This window comes from Amblyomma americanum, chromosome 3 (genome assembly GCF_052857255.1).
Source record: "Amblyomma americanum isolate KBUSLIRL-KWMA chromosome 3, ASM5285725v1, whole genome shotgun sequence".
NCBI lineage: Eukaryota > Metazoa > Arthropoda > Arachnida > Ixodida > Ixodidae > Amblyomma > Amblyomma americanum.
Window position 1 is genome coordinate 163827418 of NC_135499.1, and position 20970 is coordinate 163848387.

The 20970-nt window shown below is 52.0% G+C and overlaps 1 protein-coding gene across 2 annotated transcripts in view; it reads right to left on the bottom strand.

Moving 5' to 3' along the window:
• The window catches only part of RhoGEF3 (Rho guanine nucleotide exchange factor 3), a 374922-nt gene that overhangs the window by 142433 nt on the left and 211519 nt on the right, over positions 1 to 20970 (bottom strand). For both annotated transcript variants that reach the window (XM_077658614.1, XM_077658613.1), the window contains exon 2: positions 399 to 3380. In XM_077658614.1, the coding sequence (XP_077514740.1) occupies positions 399 to 3362 (2964 nt within the window). In that variant the 5' untranslated portion in view covers positions 3363 to 3380. The remainder of the gene's footprint in view (positions 1 to 398; positions 3381 to 20970) is intronic.

Genomic DNA, 20970 nt, shown 5'->3' on the forward strand with positions numbered 1-20970 from the left:
AGAGGTCTGAAGCACAGCTTCCTGCTCCACAAGTCGGCATTTTGCGCGACTTTTTTTGCTATTCCAATGAAATATTTTTAAATTCTGCTCGGTAGAACTTTTCCAGGAACACCTGGGTCTAAGTTCCACATTTACAGCGGTAATTCGGAACGATTCCGAAGCCGAAAGGCGAATGTCTCTCCCAGGAATTGCCCAAGAGACGACCTCATTTACTTATAACTCAGCATGAGTGATGTCAAATCTACAAAAGCCCGGACAAAGAGACAAAAGGCTTGCTTGGTTTAGCTCCGTCTCCCCTGCAATCTCTTTCTGGGCCCAAGGAGAGAGACGCAACCGAGCACAGCGCCGATGCGCGGCGGACAAGTGCATTATTGAGACAAGAGAGTTAACTAACTCACCTTAGGGTGCAGCAGTGGTTCACAGCCCGAAGCGCCATTGCACTGGGCGAAAGTCTTGGGCATCCAGTAACCGTTCGTGACACCGCCGTTTACGGCGAAGGAGTGACTCTCGAACGAGAGTGGCGGCCTACCGGGCGAAAGCGGACCAATCGTGGACAACGTGGGCGCCGACGACGACCTCTGGTCCCAGCTGGACACGCGCACCACGACACTCACCCCGTTGCTCTCCGAGATGGTGCTGCTGGACGATGCCGAAGAGGACGAGGACGAATGCAGCAAGGTACAGTCCGGGTCGCCGCGCAGGTCCGCGGCAACCTTGCTGGCAGCGCTGGAAGAAGAGTTCTCGTCCCGCTCCTCAATGTCCGACATCCACACCTTAGGCGGCATCGCTACCGGTTGCTGACCGGTGCTCTTCTTGCGATACGGAGACCGCGTCGGCGAGAAACCCACGGGCTGCAACGGCGGCGGAGGCGGCGGTGGTGGTGGTCGGTGCTCGCGCTGCAGCTGAGGCGACCCGTGGTGGACATACTGTTGCTGATGCTGGGAATGGGCTGGAGAAGCAGTAAGACCACTGCCGTTCACGAGCTTCGGGGAATGGTACGGTGCGGGCGAGCCACTGGGCGCCGCGGAGGGATCCCTCGCAACGCCGGGAACCTCGACGGAGCTGGTCTTCCGGACCCGAGGAGACGCGCGAACGTCGTCGGCGACGTCGTCCGCCGCGTCCTCCACGGAGTGGGACCTCATGGTGACCAACACTTTGCCGTTCGAGGCCCTGCTGATGGAAGGGCTCCCGGTGGGGCAGTCACTTCGCGACGCGGTTCTCGACGATGAAGCAGCGCCCGACGCAGAAGGCAACAAGTGCGAGGTGCTCTCACGCACAGGGGACTGGAGCGCCGTGGGCTCCTCGCACGTGTCCTTGCGCAGGCTGTCGAACCACGTCTCCGCGGCGCCGATCGCGAGGCCGCTCCTCGACTGGGGTTCGTTGAGACGGCAAGGCAGCTTGGATTCGGCGAACATTGCGAGCTCATTGAGCAGCCTCGCCGACTCGCGGCTGGTGTTGCCCACCCATCGCGAGAGGGTCGATTCCGTTAGCGGCGGCGGCTTGTAGCTCGACTGGTCGGTGATGTCACGGTCCTTGAACATGCCAGGCGGCGAGATGCACGTGTCGGCCAGCAGAAGGGCGTCCACGCTGTGGTCACTGACGGGCTGCGGCTTGGGCTGCACTCCTCGCCAGGGGGACAGCGGGAGCACGTCAGCAGGTCGCACGTCTTTTCGGGGAACGGGCTTCGGAGAAAACGTGCAGGCGGTGGAAGGCAACTTGGCGGGCGAGGAGCCGTTAAGAAGCCTCGCTCGCTCCTCCGTGAGGTTCGCGTTCTGGCACGGTGGTGGCATTGGCCGCCGGGAAGTCGGTTGTCTCGGTTTTGGCACCATTTCATTCACAGATTCCTGAGCAGTTTTGGGCGGTAAGGCTGGCGGCTTGCAGCACGGAGGCAGAGCCGCAGGTACAGCGCTTAGACTGGGGTCTCGACCAGGCCCATTCGCTCCGCAAGTGACTCTGCCGTCGGTGGCTTTCGTCCCATTCAGCAGCACGGCAGGCACTCGGCCAGAAGACGACGAGGGCACTGTATTGCAGCACTCTTGCAGCGGCTCCGCGAACTTGACGCAGTTTTTCGCCGGCTTCACGCGCTCTTCCGCTGCTCGAGGTCGCGTCCTGGGCAAAGTCATTTGCGAAGCCTTCGTACCTGTCGACCATCGATGAATAGACGAGTTGCGAATGACGGGAATGGTGACAGGCTTCACGGGCATCTTCTCGGAGACGGACGCAGCTTTCCTGAACGACGACGGCTGGATGTGCACGTCTCGGGCGTTTATCGAGTGCGACCTCGGCGGTGGCTGCCGCCTCGTCGTCGGCGCGATGACGATCGGGTGCTGCTGCGGTTGAGGCGCAGCTCTCCTCGCCCTGGCGTCGACGACGACGTGCGAGCGGACGTCCTCCACCTGGCCACTCCCGACGGGTGCTTTACGAGTCCTCGGCTTCGGTATGGCCGACGGCTGGGACGCGCCGCTAGCACTCACCACTCTCAGTTCGTGTCCGGCGAAGTCGACCGCAGGCTGCAGTGAGTAGACGACGGCGGGCTCGCGAACCTTGGGTCTCGACGCCGCATGCAGGTCGACCTGGATGATCCTGGCTTCTTCGCCGCCCAGGCCCGGCGCGTAGGACGACGTCTTCTCAAACTCCTGCCTGCCCTGCGTCGTCGTCGTCCTCGTCTGTAGCGAGCCGGACCTGGCGACCCTCTTGGAGCTCCTGCGGCCCGCAACCCCGCCGGCGTCGAAGCAGCTTGCGGCCACCCGCGACATGTCGCCCCGCGCGTGAGCAGCGGCCGGCTCGTCGCACGCCAGCGCGGCAGTGACGACGGTCGCGTCGTGGGTTGACGATCCCGACGGCCACGCATGACCGGCCGCTGGGGCTGGCGGCGGCCGTTCCGTGCGGCTGGCTCGCTGGTCCGCGGGACAGGCGCGGCCTCCGGCGTCATCCGACACTCCGGCGACCTCCCCCTGCTGCTCGCTGCCGCCACAGGGCGGAACGCGCCGCCGCGGGCTGTGGGCGCTGCACTCGCATCGCGTGGGTGGCGGCGTGGACAGCAGCGCGGCTGTCGCTTCCCTGGAAGAGTGCGCTGCTGGCTGCGCTGGCGCCGGTGGCTGCTGCAGTGGTGGTTGCTGCGGCTCATCCGGACCGGCCGCCGGTAGTTGTGAGCTGCCGGGCAGCGAGGTGCGCGGCCGGTAGGTTCCGAACACCAGGTGCTCGATGTTCGTGTAGCCGGGGTCGAGCCGCAGGTCCACGGCCCGCTTGGAGCCGGGCTTCTTGCGCACCTTGATGTTGTCGGCGAGGCGGAGCAGCCGGTTCCGGTTCCGGGCGATGCTGTCCAGCGTCGCCTGGTCCACGGCCTGCGCCGACGATGACATGGTGACGGTCAGCCCCGCCTGAAAAAAAGAAGGAAAAGCGCTCGTGAACATTGTGACGCCGGTCAGGAAACAAGGGAAACAACACAATAACAAGAAATGTGGCACTTTGTGAAAGGAACCAAAATTCGCGTGAGAAGGATGTGTAAAGGAAAAGGATGTGTAAAGGTGTCCGTCCTGTCATGTTTGCGGTGCAATAGAGTTAGCACTTGGGCCAGTTGGTGCATCTTTAAATTGTGAAGTGGGGTACCAGCGGATACAAAAGACTCGCACATAAGAAAAGAGTACGTTTGACGCGGACGACGCTGGAGTTTTAACTGTGCCTTATCGAAACATACAAATGCCGCACAAAACATCCGACACGTGCACATCTTCAAATACTCTCATGACATGCGCATTGATGACAGCTTTGATAACCCCTACCTGCCATCTAGGTAGGCACGTTCCTTGTTTCTTAAACTCAGCTTTTTTTTTTTTGCCCTTTTTCTAACTGCTGCGATGAAGTGCCAGGTGCCTTTCTTGGTCTCCTCCTCTTAGGAAGTTTTTGGGTCTCCCTTTAGAGGGTTTTTAATTAAAAAAACACCCCAGGTGGAGGAGACCCAGGAAAGTATTTGGAACTTCATTGCAGCAGCTGCAATAATTGCAAAGAAAAAAAAAAGAAACTGTGTTTAGCGGACAAGGAGCATGCCTATACCTAGAGGGCAGACAGGGGCGATCAAAGCTGTCATCAATGCGCGTATTATGAAAGTACTTGGAGACGCGCATGTGTTCGATTTTTCGTGCAGCAATTGTCTGTTTCAATTAAGCACAGTTGAAAGCACAGCTCTGTCCTTGTCTAACGTCTCTTTTCTCGTGCACGCGTCTTCTGTATCCGCTGGCACCGCACGCTACAATTTCTGTCATGTTTGTTTACTTGTTTAGGCCTTCAAGTGCAAATTGCCCGTTGAGACGCATGTGTTCAGCAGATAGCTGGCCGCGACGATCATTACCATGACTGCAGTTTACGCGGCGATGTCCATGTAGTGCCGAGTTCCGCACCACCGTTCTACCACAGCTGCCTTACGAAACCGAGACGGCACTAGGAGAGCTCGTGGGCACGGCGATGTCAAGCAGGATTGAAGCAGCTGGGCTCGTTTTCCTTTTGAATTTTTTTACACAGCAGACTGAGCACAACAGTAATATATTTTTTACTGAACTGCCACGCAAACTACTCAGCTCGCTGTATATACGGATGTTTCAAAAAGATTGATTTCGTTCGTGACGATCCAGGAACATACATCTGATGTCTCCTAAACATTATTGGGGGCAGTTTTACAGTAAAACCTATGGCAGACTACAAATATACCGGGGAATTAATACGAATCAGGCTGCTTTCAGTATTCTAGAATTGAGAAGTGTCCCTATAAAAATACGGGACATCATACAATACAATGAAATAACACTGAAAAAGACGACAACTACTGTCTAGCAAAAACCGCAAGCTTCGGGCATCCTAAAATGGCTAAATCTTCGAAAAGAAGCCTTCTGTTTTCTATTAAAAATATATATACCACCAATGAAAAACTGAATTACACTAGTGCGCTGCGAGACGAGGAGTGAGTATATACCGCAGGAAAGGTATGAGGAGAATTACAGACGCTTCCAAGCAGCACCAACAGTCAGGTCACGTGTGAGTGCTGTACCAGTGTGCGTTTTCCCCGCAATGAAAACAAGGAAGCACAGCAAAATATTCGAGAAAACTAGAAAACAGTACTACGTTTCAGACCCCTCTCTGAGCCAAAATACGAAAAACGAGACGCTCATGACCAATTCAGTGGCAAATGTGAAACGAATAGGAATAACGACAAAAGCCACATGAAGGCTACAGGGCTCCCCAACTCAAAGCTAATGAAAAAAAGTAATGCAATACTGTGTGACAACGAAAAAAGAAATACCCACGACTCGTATTTCCCGCCTTATTCAGTGCTTAAACAGTACATATGAACTGGCCATACCATTGAGTGGGTGTTTAAAAAGGTAGTCACGTTATGAAACCGACGAAAGAAAACGTAAATTTTATATTTTGCTCACGCACCGTACTATAACGAGATCGAATGTGCGAGTCCTGGCGGGCTTCCTTTCTCGCGTTAGTCAGTTCAGCTGAGATCCTGATTTAATTTCGGAGACGACAGGCTGGATACAATCAAGAGTCGGCACAGTGCGCAGTCCCCCCCCCCCCCCCCCCACACACACACACACACATACGACTACCCTTCACTACATAAATAACGTTGCAAAAAAGCTCTACGCCTAAACCCGCAAAAATTCACGAATTATAACCAGTTTGATCCCATGGGGATTCTAAAGACATCGTATAATAATAGACCGCTGTTCGGCAAGGTACGAGATGAGACAATGTATGTGTCCCGAAGCATGAAACAACTCGAAATCGATAAAACCTGTAGTCGTGGAAGAAAAGCGTGTCGGTATAGAGCCAAAGAATCAAGTTACACGCAACACGGAGTGTCGAGAAAAATAATGCGCAGGAAAAAAAAGTTTGTGTAATAAAGAGGAAGTATTTATTAGAGACTTTTAGCATACCGGAAACGTATTAGCGAAGACGTACACCGGTATACCGGACGACGGCTGCGCACGCGCACTGGCCACGCCTAGCCCCAATCCATGCCACTGCGCGTGCGCAGAAGACGTGTGCTAAAAGCCTCTATTATTTCGAAAATCAGCGACGAATAATCCACGCCACCCGCAGCACACTCACGACAACCGCAGCCTCCTTTTCAAAACAACACCGTCGCTCGTTTTCAAAAAAAAATTCGGTCCATAGTTTTCTCCTTTTCCTCATCCTCCTCCTCCGCACAGCTCATGAGCAGTCCATAGAAATTTTAAAGACTACCATTTAAACTCTGCAATGGTTCCCGCGCCCCGAATAAGAATGCGAGGCCGACAAGAAACCTGCTCGTATCGCCACAGAAGTAACAGCAGCCGCAGCAACACGACACGAATCGACGTCAGAAGAGTGGCGGGCGGCCACCGATAAAGGGCGGAGAGAAAAAAGAGAGGCACGTTCTTCTTCCGTCGAGGCGTTCGTGAACGCGCTCGACATGGCAGGGCAAAGTGCAGCGCAGCCGTCCGAAACGTCCTTTCAGGGGTGAGAGCAAGGAAGGAAGGAAGGAACTGGCAGCCGAGCAAAAGCGGAACGCGTGCGGTGGCGCCCTGCATCGGCGACCTGCTCCTTCGTGCGGCGAACTGGACGCGTTTCCAGGGGAGGCGGAACGACGCGAGGGGGACGACACTTAACCTGGCCCCCCAACTTCCACCCTGCCTCCTCCCCCCTCCGCTTCGGTTGACATTGTGCGGGCAGACAAGCGTGGCGCTTGTCGATTGTCCCAGGTCGCGCGCGGTGAAAGTGCCGAGAGGGCTCTAATCTTCGCGGCAAGCGTCGTCTGACGAAACGCTGAACACGTTGACCCCGAAATTCCGGCCCGGGTCGCCGGCGGTCGCCCAGCGCTGTACGAGCAGCGGGAGAGAAGATGCCTGCCTAGTGGAGCGGGCGCACCAGCGAGCAAGCGAATAAATGAAGAAAGTATAGAATTGCTTGTGACAGCGCTGGAACGTTGCCTTGGGTGTCCGGCTTGAACGTATCCTTGACTTAAGACAGACGGACGACAACAACAAACCGCAAAACTTTCTACTGATCACGCGCGCATCTTTGTCGTCGTACCTCTCGCGCGCGATGCAGCGTATAAGTACAACAAGCCAGAAACTGCTTCAAAGGAATCAAGCGGTTTGGCGTGTATTTCAGTCTGTCCTTCCTCCGTGGTCGTCGAGAATGCGCCCATGCTATGACTACCCGAGAAAACTGTAGAACGCGTTGGTTCATGCACGTTCGGTCGCTCCGCTTAATCGGAAACGATGTAAATAAAACACGGCGGAAGACGACACACCACCTCTTCTTTATTGCGTGTAGTTTCAGTCACGCACGTTTACGACAAGGTACACCAGTTCGCACAGCGGAAGGAAATATCCCGACAAAGCCGCTATAAGATCTTTGCCAATACGAGCAGCTCCCGCATACTCCGTTCGCGCTCACTTGCACATCGCATTTCCGCGCGTTGTGAAGAGCAGACAGCCTTTCGGACGAACGGGCAAGCAGCGCTCACCGGGGTCTCCTAACCTAACTTACTTATCGGACTGGTTAGCGAACGTAGCTTTTTATCGCGCCAGCACATGGCATGGCGAAACCAGCATCCGCCACACACAAGCTCAAAAAAGTAGGGAAAGTTATTGAGAAAGAAAAGAGGAGGAAAAATTCACAGGGACACCTAATTCCATTACGTGTTACCAGGTGTGACAGCATCAGCAGCTGTGTCGTTGATGCCTTTAAAAGAAATGACGTCACTTTCTTCAGGTGACGTCACTTCCTACCAGCCAATGGGAATGCACCGGTCTGGTGACGTCGCTGCCCTCCAGCCAATGGGCGAATTTTATGGCTGACGACGCATTCTTTAAAAAACGAGTACCGAGATACGTAAACTTCACGTAAGTAGTGAAACGAGACGCCCCCCACAAGGCATTGCACGTCCTGCTAACCGAAGAGAGGCCGTAAGCGTTGACCTTTCACTTGATGCCAGGTTCAGTGCTGTCCCATGTACAAAGGGCAAAACGCTTGTCTAAAACTGCTGCGTGTGGCCTGGGAACGACGGGTGCGCCACGGACTAGCGGACGAGCGAAGTGTGTGTTGGATGCGGGTGCAGTGGAGACACTGGACATCTGCTTCTTCGCTGCACCGCGTTCGCTGACGCTCGTCGTGATATGCTCGCGGCCTACAGGGCGCTGGGCATCCTACCAGACTCGCTCAAGACGCTGTTGTGGCCGCAGGGCAATGCGCGCACCCCGCGAGCGGGACGATGGTGAGCTTGTGTGTATTTCTCGAACAGACGGGCCTGACGTCCCGTCTGTTCTGCGCCAGGTAGTGTTATGCAGTGACTGAACGCTCCGCTTGTGCTACCTCGGACGCTTAAAACAGCTGCCCGCCCCACACCAGCTGTTGTGTGCAAGTGCTGTGCGCGTGTGTCGCTGTGGTTTCTATGTTTGTTGGCGCACGCGCGCAGCCTGAACAATTGAACTATAATTTGTAAATAGTGTATAAATGCCCTCACCCCTATCTCTTTCCTGCTATCCCCTCACCTCTTTTCGTTTCACTTCTTTAAACTACCTGCTATCCTTTATTTCCGCTACCCCAGCTCAGGTGCCGCCGATTAGTGATGGCAGATGCCGGGGTGAGCAAACATCTTTTACATTCCTTTTGTTATTTAAATAAATAATCACTATATATATATATATTATATATAAAACAGGTTCTGGGCGTGTTTGTGGCTGAACACGCGATATCTAGCGATAACAATTGGTTATCGGTCTGGATATAAGCAGGTGCAGTTAAACTCATAGGATTTCACCGTCATTTTTGCCTTCGTGGTTCTCGCGGAGCTCTTTGGAGCTGCGAAACACACAGTTCGATCGATCTAAGGGCATGTGTTTTGCCCGCTGCACTAGCGCATGCATGCGAATGCCCTGCTCGAGGCGCACGGTGCATGCCCAGGCGGCGCAAGCGCACAGACAGTGTCGAGAAGCGAGGGTTTCCAGGCTTGTCGCGGAGTAGACAACGGGCTCAAGATCTACTTGAGACACTGGCCAGAACGAGCCTCAGCGGAAAAGTCGGAACTGATGGGCAGCGATACAAAGGAAGCTCGTTAGGGGCACCACCGCCGCCCCGCTGAAACGCGACTGAACCGAGGCCCGCCCGCCCACACACTCGGCCTTCACAAAAGAGCGGACGGCTGGGTTCCTGGTGCCGTTTACGGGGAGGGGAGACACTCAGTGAAAGGACGCGTGGGCACAAAAGCTTGAAACTTACAGCCTGAATAAAACGAAAAGAAAAAAAAAACATGAAGCAGAACTAGGGTCGGTGTCGTTATGACACAACAGTACTCTAGTCGATGATTAATAATTATAATAATAATTGGTTTTGGAGGAAAGGAAATGACGCAGTATCTGTCTCATAAATCGTTGACACCTGAACCGCGCCGTAAGGGAAGGAATAAAGGAGGAGTGAAAGATGAAAGGAAGAGAGAGGTACCGTAGTGGAGGGCTCCGGAATAATTTCGACCACCTGGGGATCTTTAACGTGCACTGACATCGCACAGCACACGGGCGCCTTAGCGTTTTTTCCTCCATAAAAAACGCAGCCGCCGCGGTCGGGTTCGAACCCGGGAACTCCGGATCAGTAGTCGAGCGCCCTAACTACTGAGCCACCGCGGCGGGGCTAGTCGATGACCATACACGCGCTTTTTGTTGTTCCTTCTGCGCCGGGGACTTATAAAGTGCGTCGATCGCCATCGTAATAGGCCACAACCGAAACTCCGTCGTTCCTACTCGCCAATGAGAATGTGTCACGTGTCTCACTGTTGTGTGTGACACCTTCCACGAGTCAGGATCAGCCATGTGCATCTCGCGGGTGTGCTTTGTGTTAAAATCTGCGCTGGGTCAGTGTGCGTCAAGAAGGTGTCACCAGTGGTCATTTTATAAAGCATATTATAAACGCGAACCCGGGAGTGAGGGTCATCTATGAATCTGAAGAAGTGAAGCGGGGGGGGGGGGGGGGGGGGGGGGGGGGGATTACAGCTATCGTCAGTTATTCACACTGAAGCGGGTGAACAGAAAGCGTGCTGTTTTTATTTTTTCGCCATTTAAAAGGGATGCTTCCGTCTCTATCGAACGTTCTTTTTGACGGTACTTTATGTTTACAATGTAAACATATAGAGACCACCAAACTGCGCACCCGACGCCTCCCGAACATACATTCGTAACAATGCGCGAGTGCCAGGAATTCCGCTTACAGAATGTGGCAAATCAGTAGCAACCTGTGCCAATAAAAGAAAGAAGCGAATGAGAGAAAGAAGTAAACAAAGAGAGAAGAAAAAAGAGAAGGAAAGAAAGCTGACACAATTAAGCTGCGGTCATGTCCTGAGCACACTCCGCAAGGGCATCGTGCGGGCGCAACGCAAATAGTGGCCTCAAGTTTGGGTCTCCCACCCTAAAGCTCTTTAATGACGTGGGAAACACAGCAAGACAACGCCCATCTGCACCGATCCTGTTTCACAGCTCAGGTCATGTGGACGACGCAACAGGAACTTTCGTACTAGGGGTACCCTTTCAATCAGGGCCATAGCAGAGCGCCAGTACGCATGCGCAGAACAATAACGCCCTCCTGCGCATGCGCGCAGGCGCCACGCTATGCTCGTACTCCTCTGATCGATACTATCCCCTTATTCTAAATGTCTCTAACGTCAGCGCACGCGGAAAGCGCAGAAGCCGTTCCATTTCCGCTGGCAAAGGACGACCATATTCCGAAAATTTACGCCCGAATTCGAGTCGCACGAAAAACTCGCCAGACACACGTACGCGCACAAACCAAAACGGGCCGGGGCGCGTTTGCTCAACACGGAGAGAGGCCGACGACTCCGAATCTGCTGCACGTGAAAGCCAACGAACATGCAGCAGTCACGCTTAACCTCGGGAGGAAGCATCTCTGTCCGTGCGTCTTTCTCCCCCTCCACACTGCCACGCGCGCACATTTCCTGCGGGCCTCCGCGCTGCGAGCAAATATCAGCGCGCGCACGGTCATCAAGGTCCGCACGCGCGACCACGCGGCGCTGAAATGGCCGGGGAAGGAAGTCCGCTCCACTTACGGAATAAGGCCGCGGTCGCAGCCACGACGAGACGCATCGAACGTGTCTCGCCAGGAGGCCGGCACAAAGCCCCCTCGGCCGGATCGCGCCTCGCGCGGCTCCGAGATCGCAGTGTGCATACGGCGGATATTACACCAATGCGCCGTGGGAGGTCTCACGCATGCATCCGCGGCGAATACTATGGCTTCCTCGTCTAATGTCGTTCATCCACCGTACCACCGCACTTCTTCCTTCCCCCATGTCTGTATACGCGGATGAGTTCCCTCCTTCTAAGAAAAAAAAAAGAGGGGGGCTAGCGAGTCGCGCGAAATCACCACGCGCGCCCGAGGTGTCGTTTGCAAGAAGCGCCGCATGAGATATAATGACGGCTTTGTCAGGCAACGACGGTGACGTCGTTCGCAGAAGCTAAAACTGAAAAAAAAAAAAACGCATAGATTCCTGAGGGAATATAAGGGGAAATACTCGCGGCTCGGGCTCGAGAGAAAAAAGGGTGGCACTCGCCGATGAGGCGTGCATGGCGCCCTCGTGAGTGGCTCTCTAAAGCCCGTATTCCATAATGCCCTGATTCTGTACAGCCTCTTCAGTTTATGAGAAAAATGGCGAAGTTTGTCGGCGCAAATGAAAGCATTATTCAAGTCTCGGTGTCGCCGCGAACGCTACAGGCAGAAGAAATATTTTGCATTTTGCAGCCGCGCACGCCTGAGCTCTTTTTTTCTGATATCTTTTTTTTTTGGCTACCTTTGAAAAACAGGTAATCATATCTCGTCGCGCACATGTATTTGCGCCCAGAGAGCGCTAGAAACATTACTAAAAAAAAAGGCGCAGTAAACTTCGCGCGCGCTGAATATGCGTGCTGTAGGATGTACTTCCTTCGAGCAAAATACGCCCATACGGGAGTAACACTGGAGTAAGCTCTCCCTTCGTCCCCGCTAGAGGAGAGCTTACTCCCTTTCTAGGGGACGGAGAGAGAGCTTACTCCCTTGTTTACTTATTTTCTGTTTAAGAGGACAGGAGGAGCAGGAAATAGGAGGAGAAAGCAAGCGCGCCGCAACGGGACCCCCGGAAACAGCGGTCTTGCGAGCTGCCTAGGAAGGAGCTCGAAAGGCTCATTTTCGCTGTTACCACTCCGTCTTAATTAGCCCGTAAAAGTGTCGTAAGTGCAATTACCAAATTATAAATTGTTCCCGGGTTCGAAGCCGACCGCGGCGGCTGCGTTTTTATGGAGGCAAAACGCTATGGCGCCCGTGTGCTGTGCGTTGTCAGTACACGCTGAAGATCCCCAGGTGGTCGAAATTATTCCGGAGCCCTACACTACGGCACCTCTCTCTTCCTTTCTTCTTTCACTCCCTCCTTTATCCCTTCCCTTACGGCGCGGTTCAGGTGTCCAACGATATATGAGACAGATACTGCGCCATTTCATTCCCTAAAAACCAAATATTGTTATTATCAACGAATAGCGAAAGCATTAAACTTTACGAAGATAGCAATTACGAGCCCCCTATATATGTATATTTCATCTATTCGTCACGATGGCTCAAACTGCGGAGATGGCCCAAACTGCTGCGACAAAACTGGGGACAAGAAAGCTCGGATAGCAGCCCTTAAATGCACTCCGCATTAGCAACAATAAATGTCAAATTATACAGCGCAACGAACCCGACATTTACATGGCCGCTGTGAGTAGAAAGCTGCATTAAAGACGAAATTATTTTGGACGACTTCTCAGACCACCCTTTTCCCAGCACAATTCTTAAACAGGCTACTTATACCCGTGCCACGCAGACAAATTTGTGGCACTAAAAATGGATGTGGCAAATAAAATGACCAATTTGGCCAATATTTTTATTTCTGAATGTATTTATTTTTTGTTATCCTCCGGTCTTCAAGTGAAAATTAAAATTAGTATTTGAGGAAAGGAAATGGCGCAGTAACTGTCTCACGTCTCTCAGTGATCAACCCAACCACACCATAAGAGAAAGGAGGAAGGAGGAAGTGATGGTTTAGGTTTATGAGGATTTAACGTCCCAAAGCGACTGAGGCTATGAGGGACGCCGTAGTGGATGGGCCCGGGAATTTCGACCACGTAGGGTTCTTTAACGTGCACTGACATCGCACAGTGCACGGGCCTCTAGAATTTCGGTTCCATCGAAATACGACCGCCGCGGCCGGAATCGAACCGGCGTCTTTCGGGTCAGCAGCCGAGTGCCGTAACCACTGAGCCACCTCGGCGGCCCGGAAGGAGGGAGTGAATGAACGAAGGAAGAAAGAGGTGCCGTAGTGGAGGGCTCCGGAATAATTTCGACCACCTGGGGATGTTTAACGTGCACTGACATCACGCGTCTTGTGACAAATATTTATAGCGAAATATGCAGTAAAACTTATAAAATGACGTTTTCTTTGCGTGTGGTCGTTGAAAATTGCGAGCGAATCGCGCTTCTGATGGTCCCGGCGCATCGCAAATTCCACGTGTTTCCGACGACAAAGCAGCACACTCTACCCAGAAAGGAGTAAAAAGGGAGTAAGATGTCCTCTAGCGCGATACATGTAAGGGAGTGCGCTAGAGGACAGCTTACTCCCTTTTAAAGGTGAAAGCCTTTAATAGCTCATACTCGCGCGTCCGGTGTAACGCTGTCTTCCACGAATAACGCGGCAACTAATCAGGATAGCAGAAAACGAATGGTAGCGCCAGATAGAGGGGATAAAATTTAACCCCTACGCCAAGTTTGATGACTGTAGAGTTATTCATTAATTATAGCCAATTATAGCGAAGAAAAAAAAGACAACCAAATGGGTCGATATAGCGCGGACGTCGATATAGCAACGGGAGATGGCGACGCCACACTCCAGATCGTCATGGTAACGGCGCGCGCGCTGGTGGCGCCACCTGCGCGCCACCACCAGAGAAGCCAGAAGCCAGAGAAGAAAAGAAGAAGGCCAGAGAAGCAGACTGCAAGCGCCAACAACGTCGTCTAGATCGAAAATGTGGCAAGGTAGAAGCGTTTGGGAGTGTCACCGGTATGGGAACCTACGAAGCTAGAATCGAAGTCGGCAAGGCCAAAGGCTTTCGCCTTGCAACACTTCAGATTGCCAAAGCGCTCCCATAACTTTTTTCTTATTCTCATGCAGGGGTACTCGTGTTTAGAGTGCACCGCCTTAGTGCCGGCATGAAGAGGAGATATCAGAAGATCACAGCTTCCGTTAGTTGCAATCCCGCATTTTTTGTGACCGAAAGCAAAAGCATACAAAGCGATAAACAAGGCTGAAAACCCAGACTTTATAACATGTCTAATCAAGGAACATCGACAAAATGGGAAACAAGAGACCTCTGAGCAACGACTCTTCTACACCAGTTCGTGCTCTTGCCGTCGTATTTTGCTCAGCGAACGACCAGCAGCTTTAACCAGATACCGCGCACATAAATCTGATTCTAGTAGCGTAAACACACTGAAAAGGCGATGGAACTGATAGTGCGGAGTGATCCAAGGCTCTTGGCTTCTTGAAGTTAAAGGTGATAAAAATAGAGAGAGAGAGAACCGGGCAGTATCTCAGAATAGCGGCGCCTTTTCGCTGATTGCGTTTTTATTTATTTACAATCTCTCTCCAGACGCCAGAGCTAGCCGGAGGTGCAAATTCGCGCAATTTCCCCGCGAAGAAAATTCTTAATTTCGACACCAGCGCGCGCAAACTGCGAAGAGATGCAACGGCCATTTCCATTTTTAACACAGCTCGTTTCCTTTAAAGTTTAAACAAGAAAAAGACACAGAAGAAGAGAGAAAGAAATTGACGAAGTAGCGACGGATCCTCCGGCCACCGCAACGTTTTCGCCGCTAGCGGGCAATCGAGGCGAGCTGCTGCTTCTAGCCTTCTACCCCACATGCAGCGCCAGCGCCGCTAATAGCCGCTCGCCGGCGGCGGCGCGCAAACGAGCGCCGAGAGAAGGCGAGCAGCTCATCGGGCCGAAAACAAACGGCGCGGGACCGATCAGGCGAGCATCGGCATTCCGCTCTCGCCACGGCCGAGAGTGCGTGTACTACGTCAGTGGCCCAGCGGACGATCAATTACGGCTCGCTCGCGGCGGCGGCTTTCCCCGCACTGCACTGAGTGTTGCGGGGAAGTCACGCGCGAGATGCGCGCGCTACGACGACGCTCGTAGCATGCTGCGGGAAGCCTGCCTTATTTCGAGCGCGAGGCTCGCATCTAACGTCGTCTTCGTGTGCGCGAAAAAAGAAAAGCGCTTACTAATTGATTAGTCTCTCCGTTTCGCAACAGTAATCGCGGTGCAGAAAACGAGGACGGCTGGAAGGAGAACATTTGTGCATTACTCTTCCCAAAACTTAAGCCTAACTTGCTCGCGAAACAGTTTTCTGTCGAGAAGTGTTAACGATACTATAGATGCCCCGTAATGTAACTACGGTCGCACCAAAACCGTCGCACCCACCAGCGCTATCATTACTTCAGGTGGGCGACCCAGGAAACTATGACATTCAGCGAAACTTGCGCTACTGATACGGGTGTCCGTAACCGTGCAATCCAATTTGCGATAAAGCTCGAGGTGTACGTTCCACGCCGCGACACAGTTTTAGGGCTAAGTGTGGAGGGCGCCGAGGCTGAGGTTCATGCCAAAGACGGTAAAAGAGGAAACGAGACGTTTCCTCAGAGTTATGCAAGTTACGTTCGTTGCTGACTGAGACATCATTCGTAAACAGCGTTTAGAAAGAGGATGATGATAATGACGATGATGAGATGATCTTGATGAGAAAGGAGGAACTAGAGAGAAGAAGACTGCCTGCCCTCTGCTTTGCTCTTTCAGTCCTTTCGAAAAGTTTCCAGGTTCCCTGGTGACAAGAACAGCCTCCGAGCCATGTGGCGTCGCATATTTGGGGTCTCAGACGCTTGAGGCACGGCAATGACAAGCAGCCCCTCACTCATTGTCTTAAAACCTGTATAAAGCACGAATAACGCGGTAGCAAACACAACATCGCGGCTCGGCAATCGGCAGCTTTTCCAGACCCCATCAAGCGGCCTGGGAACCTTCCAAAGACTGTGCACACGTACTCCTCTAGCGCAGGTGTCGCGACGTCATCGTCACCGTTCGTCGTTTCGGTAAGCCTTTATCCGAAAGGCGAAATCTGACCGCCGCAGCTACGGTCCGTACACATCGCCCAAACACGAGTCCCATGCCGACTTGGCGAGGGTGCGGTCGTATAGCGAACAAGTCTCCGAGCGTTACTCCGAGCAGCAGTTCTGGTTGTTTACTAGGAAGTGCAGGAGACATCAACGGATGAAAACATCTGCAAAAAGTGCGGCTACTCACGCCTTAAACATGCTCGGAAAACAAATTACGAATTATTATTTCAGGAAAAAAAAACGCAACTTATTTTACGACGGGGATGAAGTAATCGTCACGTGCTGTGGCTTTGCGAAAAGCTTGGGCGAAAGCTCTCCTAGGCAGCAGCCGGTTCGAATTCCCTGAATGAAAGTGCAAGGGTTACTCTTAGAAACCTCATCGTTCGGCAAATTGGTGCAAAAGAATACTGCAAACTTTCGAAGAAGAGAAAGTTCACCTATGCTGAAAACAAACGAATTAAGAAAGCAACGAGGCCCACAAAGAGCCAATCTCCCGCCTTCAATGATACATTTGTAAACGAAGCTTATGTTTTTTTTTTTCATCCACGGCGCACACGCGAGCCTACTCTCCCTAATATTAAGGGCGGCGTTGCGTTTCACTCCGCAATTTAAGTTTTTTTTTTTTTTGCCTTCTTGGGGCATCTGCAAAACAGTAGAGCTTACGTAAAACAAAAAATAATACAAAACAATATCCAAGTTAAAAAGAAAAGCAGCAGGTACGAAGAAATCACGCAGGACGTTTGCAAAAAAAAGAAAAAAAAACAGGCGTGAATAGCCGCACTCTTTCCTGAGTCGATACTCAGTGAATACGACAGATTTAGCAATGATTTCTTACAAGCACTAAATTGTTTAACCAGGCTAATAGCAGGTTAAAGAAGTTCAACAATATAAATTGTAACCATTTCTTTGCGCACTGGGTTTAAAGGTTAACTGAAAAAGTTTTAGAATTCGCTGACTTTTAAATAAAAGGGCCATTGTGTGAAACATGCAGGTAAAGCCTGCCAAATCGTTTTGCGCTAGCCTTTGAAATGGCGGCGTAATCACCGAATAAAGCGGCGTCGGCGTCAGGCTTCTATGCGGTGCAGAACGACGGGCAGAGGCCCCGATAATGACGTCACGTACGACAGCGCTACGTTTCCAGCGAAGAAGCGGTTGCTATGTCATGCAAGCAAACCAACGCCTCCAAAGGTGAAGTTTTGGCGGCATTAGACGACGCACAGCAGCATGCAGGCGAAGGCAGCGGACATTTGAAATTTAGGCAACAATGACGTCACTATGAGTTTCCCCTCACTTCCCGAACGCAGTGAGAAGCCAGAACTTCGTCGCGGTTTTAATCGACGATTACGTCACCATTTTAAAAGCTGGTCCAAAAATACTTTGCATGATCTGCCTAGAAGGTTCAGAGATTAGAGTTCTTAAAGAACCTCGAATTATAAAAAAAATAATTTCAGCTTCCCATAAGCGCCATTACCTCGAATTCGTTCCAGCAGCAACCACAATTAAGAGCCGTACAAACCAGCCCGGAATGTACACATTTCGACCAGCGAAATACCACGCTTAGCAGCACTCAATTGGCACTTTTTTAATTCGTGAAAATTATTTCACAACTGTTTGTCGGCACAGCGTACAAAGAAGGGCCAACAAGTTGTAACAAGCCAAGCACCATCACTTCAGTGCCCTTTTTAAATCCATAGACATGTACGGCTAGAAGAACTGACAGGCAACGGCTCCCTCGAGGCAGGCAGCATCCGTTTGTTTGCATTAAAGAAAAAAAACAAAACAAGTGGGATGTGGAGGCAACAAAGCACTGATCAGAAGCTGATGAAAAGAGAAAAATTCGGGACGTTCAGGAAAACGCCATAAAGATAAGCCGGCCACGATAGCCAAGAATTAAGAGCGACGACGAACTGTGCGCAAAGGCACAGCAAAGGAAAAAAAAAGCAGGTAAGAAAAGGAGTGCCAAAAGGAATTGGGAAAAAAGAAGAGCAGCCGACAAGACCGCGCACACACGCATGCGCCCCCTTTACACACAGACATTCGCACTCATCCCCACACACGCGCACCCTCTCTCTACACACACGTACAGGCTCCCCCTCCCCACAGACACGCACGCACACACCCTTGCAAACACGCAGGCACACTAAGCTAGCCAGACGTTGGATGTGTCGCACCGTGCGCGACAGGAGGATGCCCGGCAGCGGGTCGCTTTTATAGTCCATTAGAGCGCGGTTTATAGGCCCGCGCGCGAGCTACATCGGCGCCAGTTTATGGTGGGGAGGCAACGGGACCGGCTGGCGGCCGCCGCGCACAGACGTGTCTCCCTATCGAGTCCATGCCTGCCTCGCCCTCTCAGCAGCGTCCACCGGCGCTACAGTCAATCCCGGACAGCGTGCACACTACCCGCGAGCGGCGGCGATCACAAGCAGCGTTGTCGGTGGCGCACTGGCCGCCCCTCTTTTACCGCCCACTTATTCACGCGCCCCGCGGTTACAACGTTGGGATGAGCTGCGTTTAATGGAGAGTTATATGGAGCCTGCTGCAATCCGCTACCGGTATACGGAAACCAGAACGGGGTTTGAGGAATTTGCGCACGCCTAAAGTGCCGACCCCGTCACCTCAGGCGCTATCGAAAGGTGCATTTGAACGGCGCCATCAAAAAAGGGGATACAAAAATAGCGTTTTCGTGGATGACGTTACGAATGCGAAGGCGACGAAGCAAACGGTCCATGTTGAGACATGCATAACACAGGAAATAGACGAGAACGGCAGACAAAAACAAAAAAAACTTTTTCTCATACAAGTTTTACCTTGCCCGATGACTATCGGTACATGAACACAGCCTTTCCCTGCTATATAATTACATGAATTCACCAGCAACTCTCGAACGGGTGCTCAAAACATTGATGCAATTGTAAGCACATCCGAGGTTGTCGTGAGCCCCATCCTCGCCTCAAACAGGCCACTCATCCGCACATCATAACTTCCGTGTAAGCAGACACATTGCCGCGGTGGCTAAGTGGTTACAGCGCTCGGCTGGCTCGGCTACTGAGACGGAGTACCCGGGTTCGAACCCGGCCGCGGCGGCCGGACTTTGATGAAGGCGAAACGCAAAAGGCGTCCGTGTGCTGTGCCATGTCAATGCACGTAAACGATCCTCAGGTGGTGGAAATTATTCCGGAGCCCTCCACTAAGGCCCCACTTTCTCTTTATTCTTTCACTCCCACCTTCCTCCCTTCCTCACGGCGCAGTTGAGGTGTATGCCGAAAAGTGAGTCAGTTCCTGCGCCATTTACTTTCCTCAGAAAATATTACTGAAAGCACACATATAACTCTGCCGGTCGAAAGCTATGACTTCAAGAGATGATAGCAAGCAAAAAACGAAAAAACGGCAAAAAATATGCGAAGAAAATGTCACATAAAAACAAGCTAGCCGGCACAAGGACAGAATACCAACTAACGACGTAACAACCTTTTAGCAGATAATAAGGAATATAGGTTTCCAGGCGCTAAGCATCCCCAAAGACGCTGACATTCACGATCGCGGTGTGGCAGAAGAAACCATTACCATAATCGCAAAAAAAAAAAAAACAACAACACACCATCAAGCCCCTACAGTTCCGAAGAGAGACGTTTGCGCGAGCAGAAGCGAGGAAGAGAAAACGCACAAATGCGACGCACGGTCGCCTGCCGCCGTCAGAGCTTTCAAAAGCCGATTCACTAAATCCACTCTCGAAAAGACCTGACAAGTAGAAGCCTAATCACCGAACGCTCTCGCCGACCGCCGGCGAGAGAGAAAAGAGCTGACACAAGCAGACGGGGCCGAGACACGTGGGGGTCATCCAATTTTCTTTGAGTCAATACCCACATACCCGCCACCTTAATTTCGGTTTCTCCGGACCGGCCCAGTCGACGGCACGAGGTAAAACAAAGCAAGACGAAGTAGAACGCGCAGGGGGAAAATAAAGGGCAGTAAAGTGGAGAAAAGAGAGATAGAGAGAAAGGCTACCCGTATAGGACCGTAAAGAAAGCCAAGCGCTCTTATTATGCTCCCGTATTCGACGTGGTCGAGTTTTACGCTATTTACCTAAAAGCGCAAATAATAGGCACTGCTGCGAAGTCCGTAATAAAACGCGATTAACGATTTGAGCGGTCGGCGAAGTAAGGGCCCTCGTTACACGCTGCACAAATTCTGGCTCGGGTCGTTTGATACTTGGGTCAAGTATACGCAATGCAGCGGAAAGTCTGCAGTCCTGAACTTATATTGCTGAGATACTTAGTTTAGATTAGGCGTTTACCGCGCTAGAAGGCACAGTCGTGGACAAAAGTCTGTGGACCACGTGTTCCTCAAACGAAGCCGATAGCTCTGCTATTAGCCGGCAGCTGAAGACCACAGTTGTAGGGGTGAAGCTCAAAATCTTGTTCTTTCATCGCCACAAGTGTTTTCTCCAGACGCCGGCTAGTAATACAGATATCGGCTTCGTTTGAGCACAAGTGATCCAGACACTTTTGTCTCTGACTCCACATTTCGTACTGGATGTCTGTTGGCTTCTTTCTCCCTACACTGCACTACAAACACGAATACGGCTATATGGGAGTAAAGAAGGGAGTGAGCTGTTTTCTAGAGCACACCCTTTCTACCCACTTTCTGTTTACAGTGTGCAGGCTTTTCATCGATCAGTAACCGGCAGGATCAATCGATGAAACAAAAGAAGTCACCGAAAGGGGCTAGATTCGATTTCA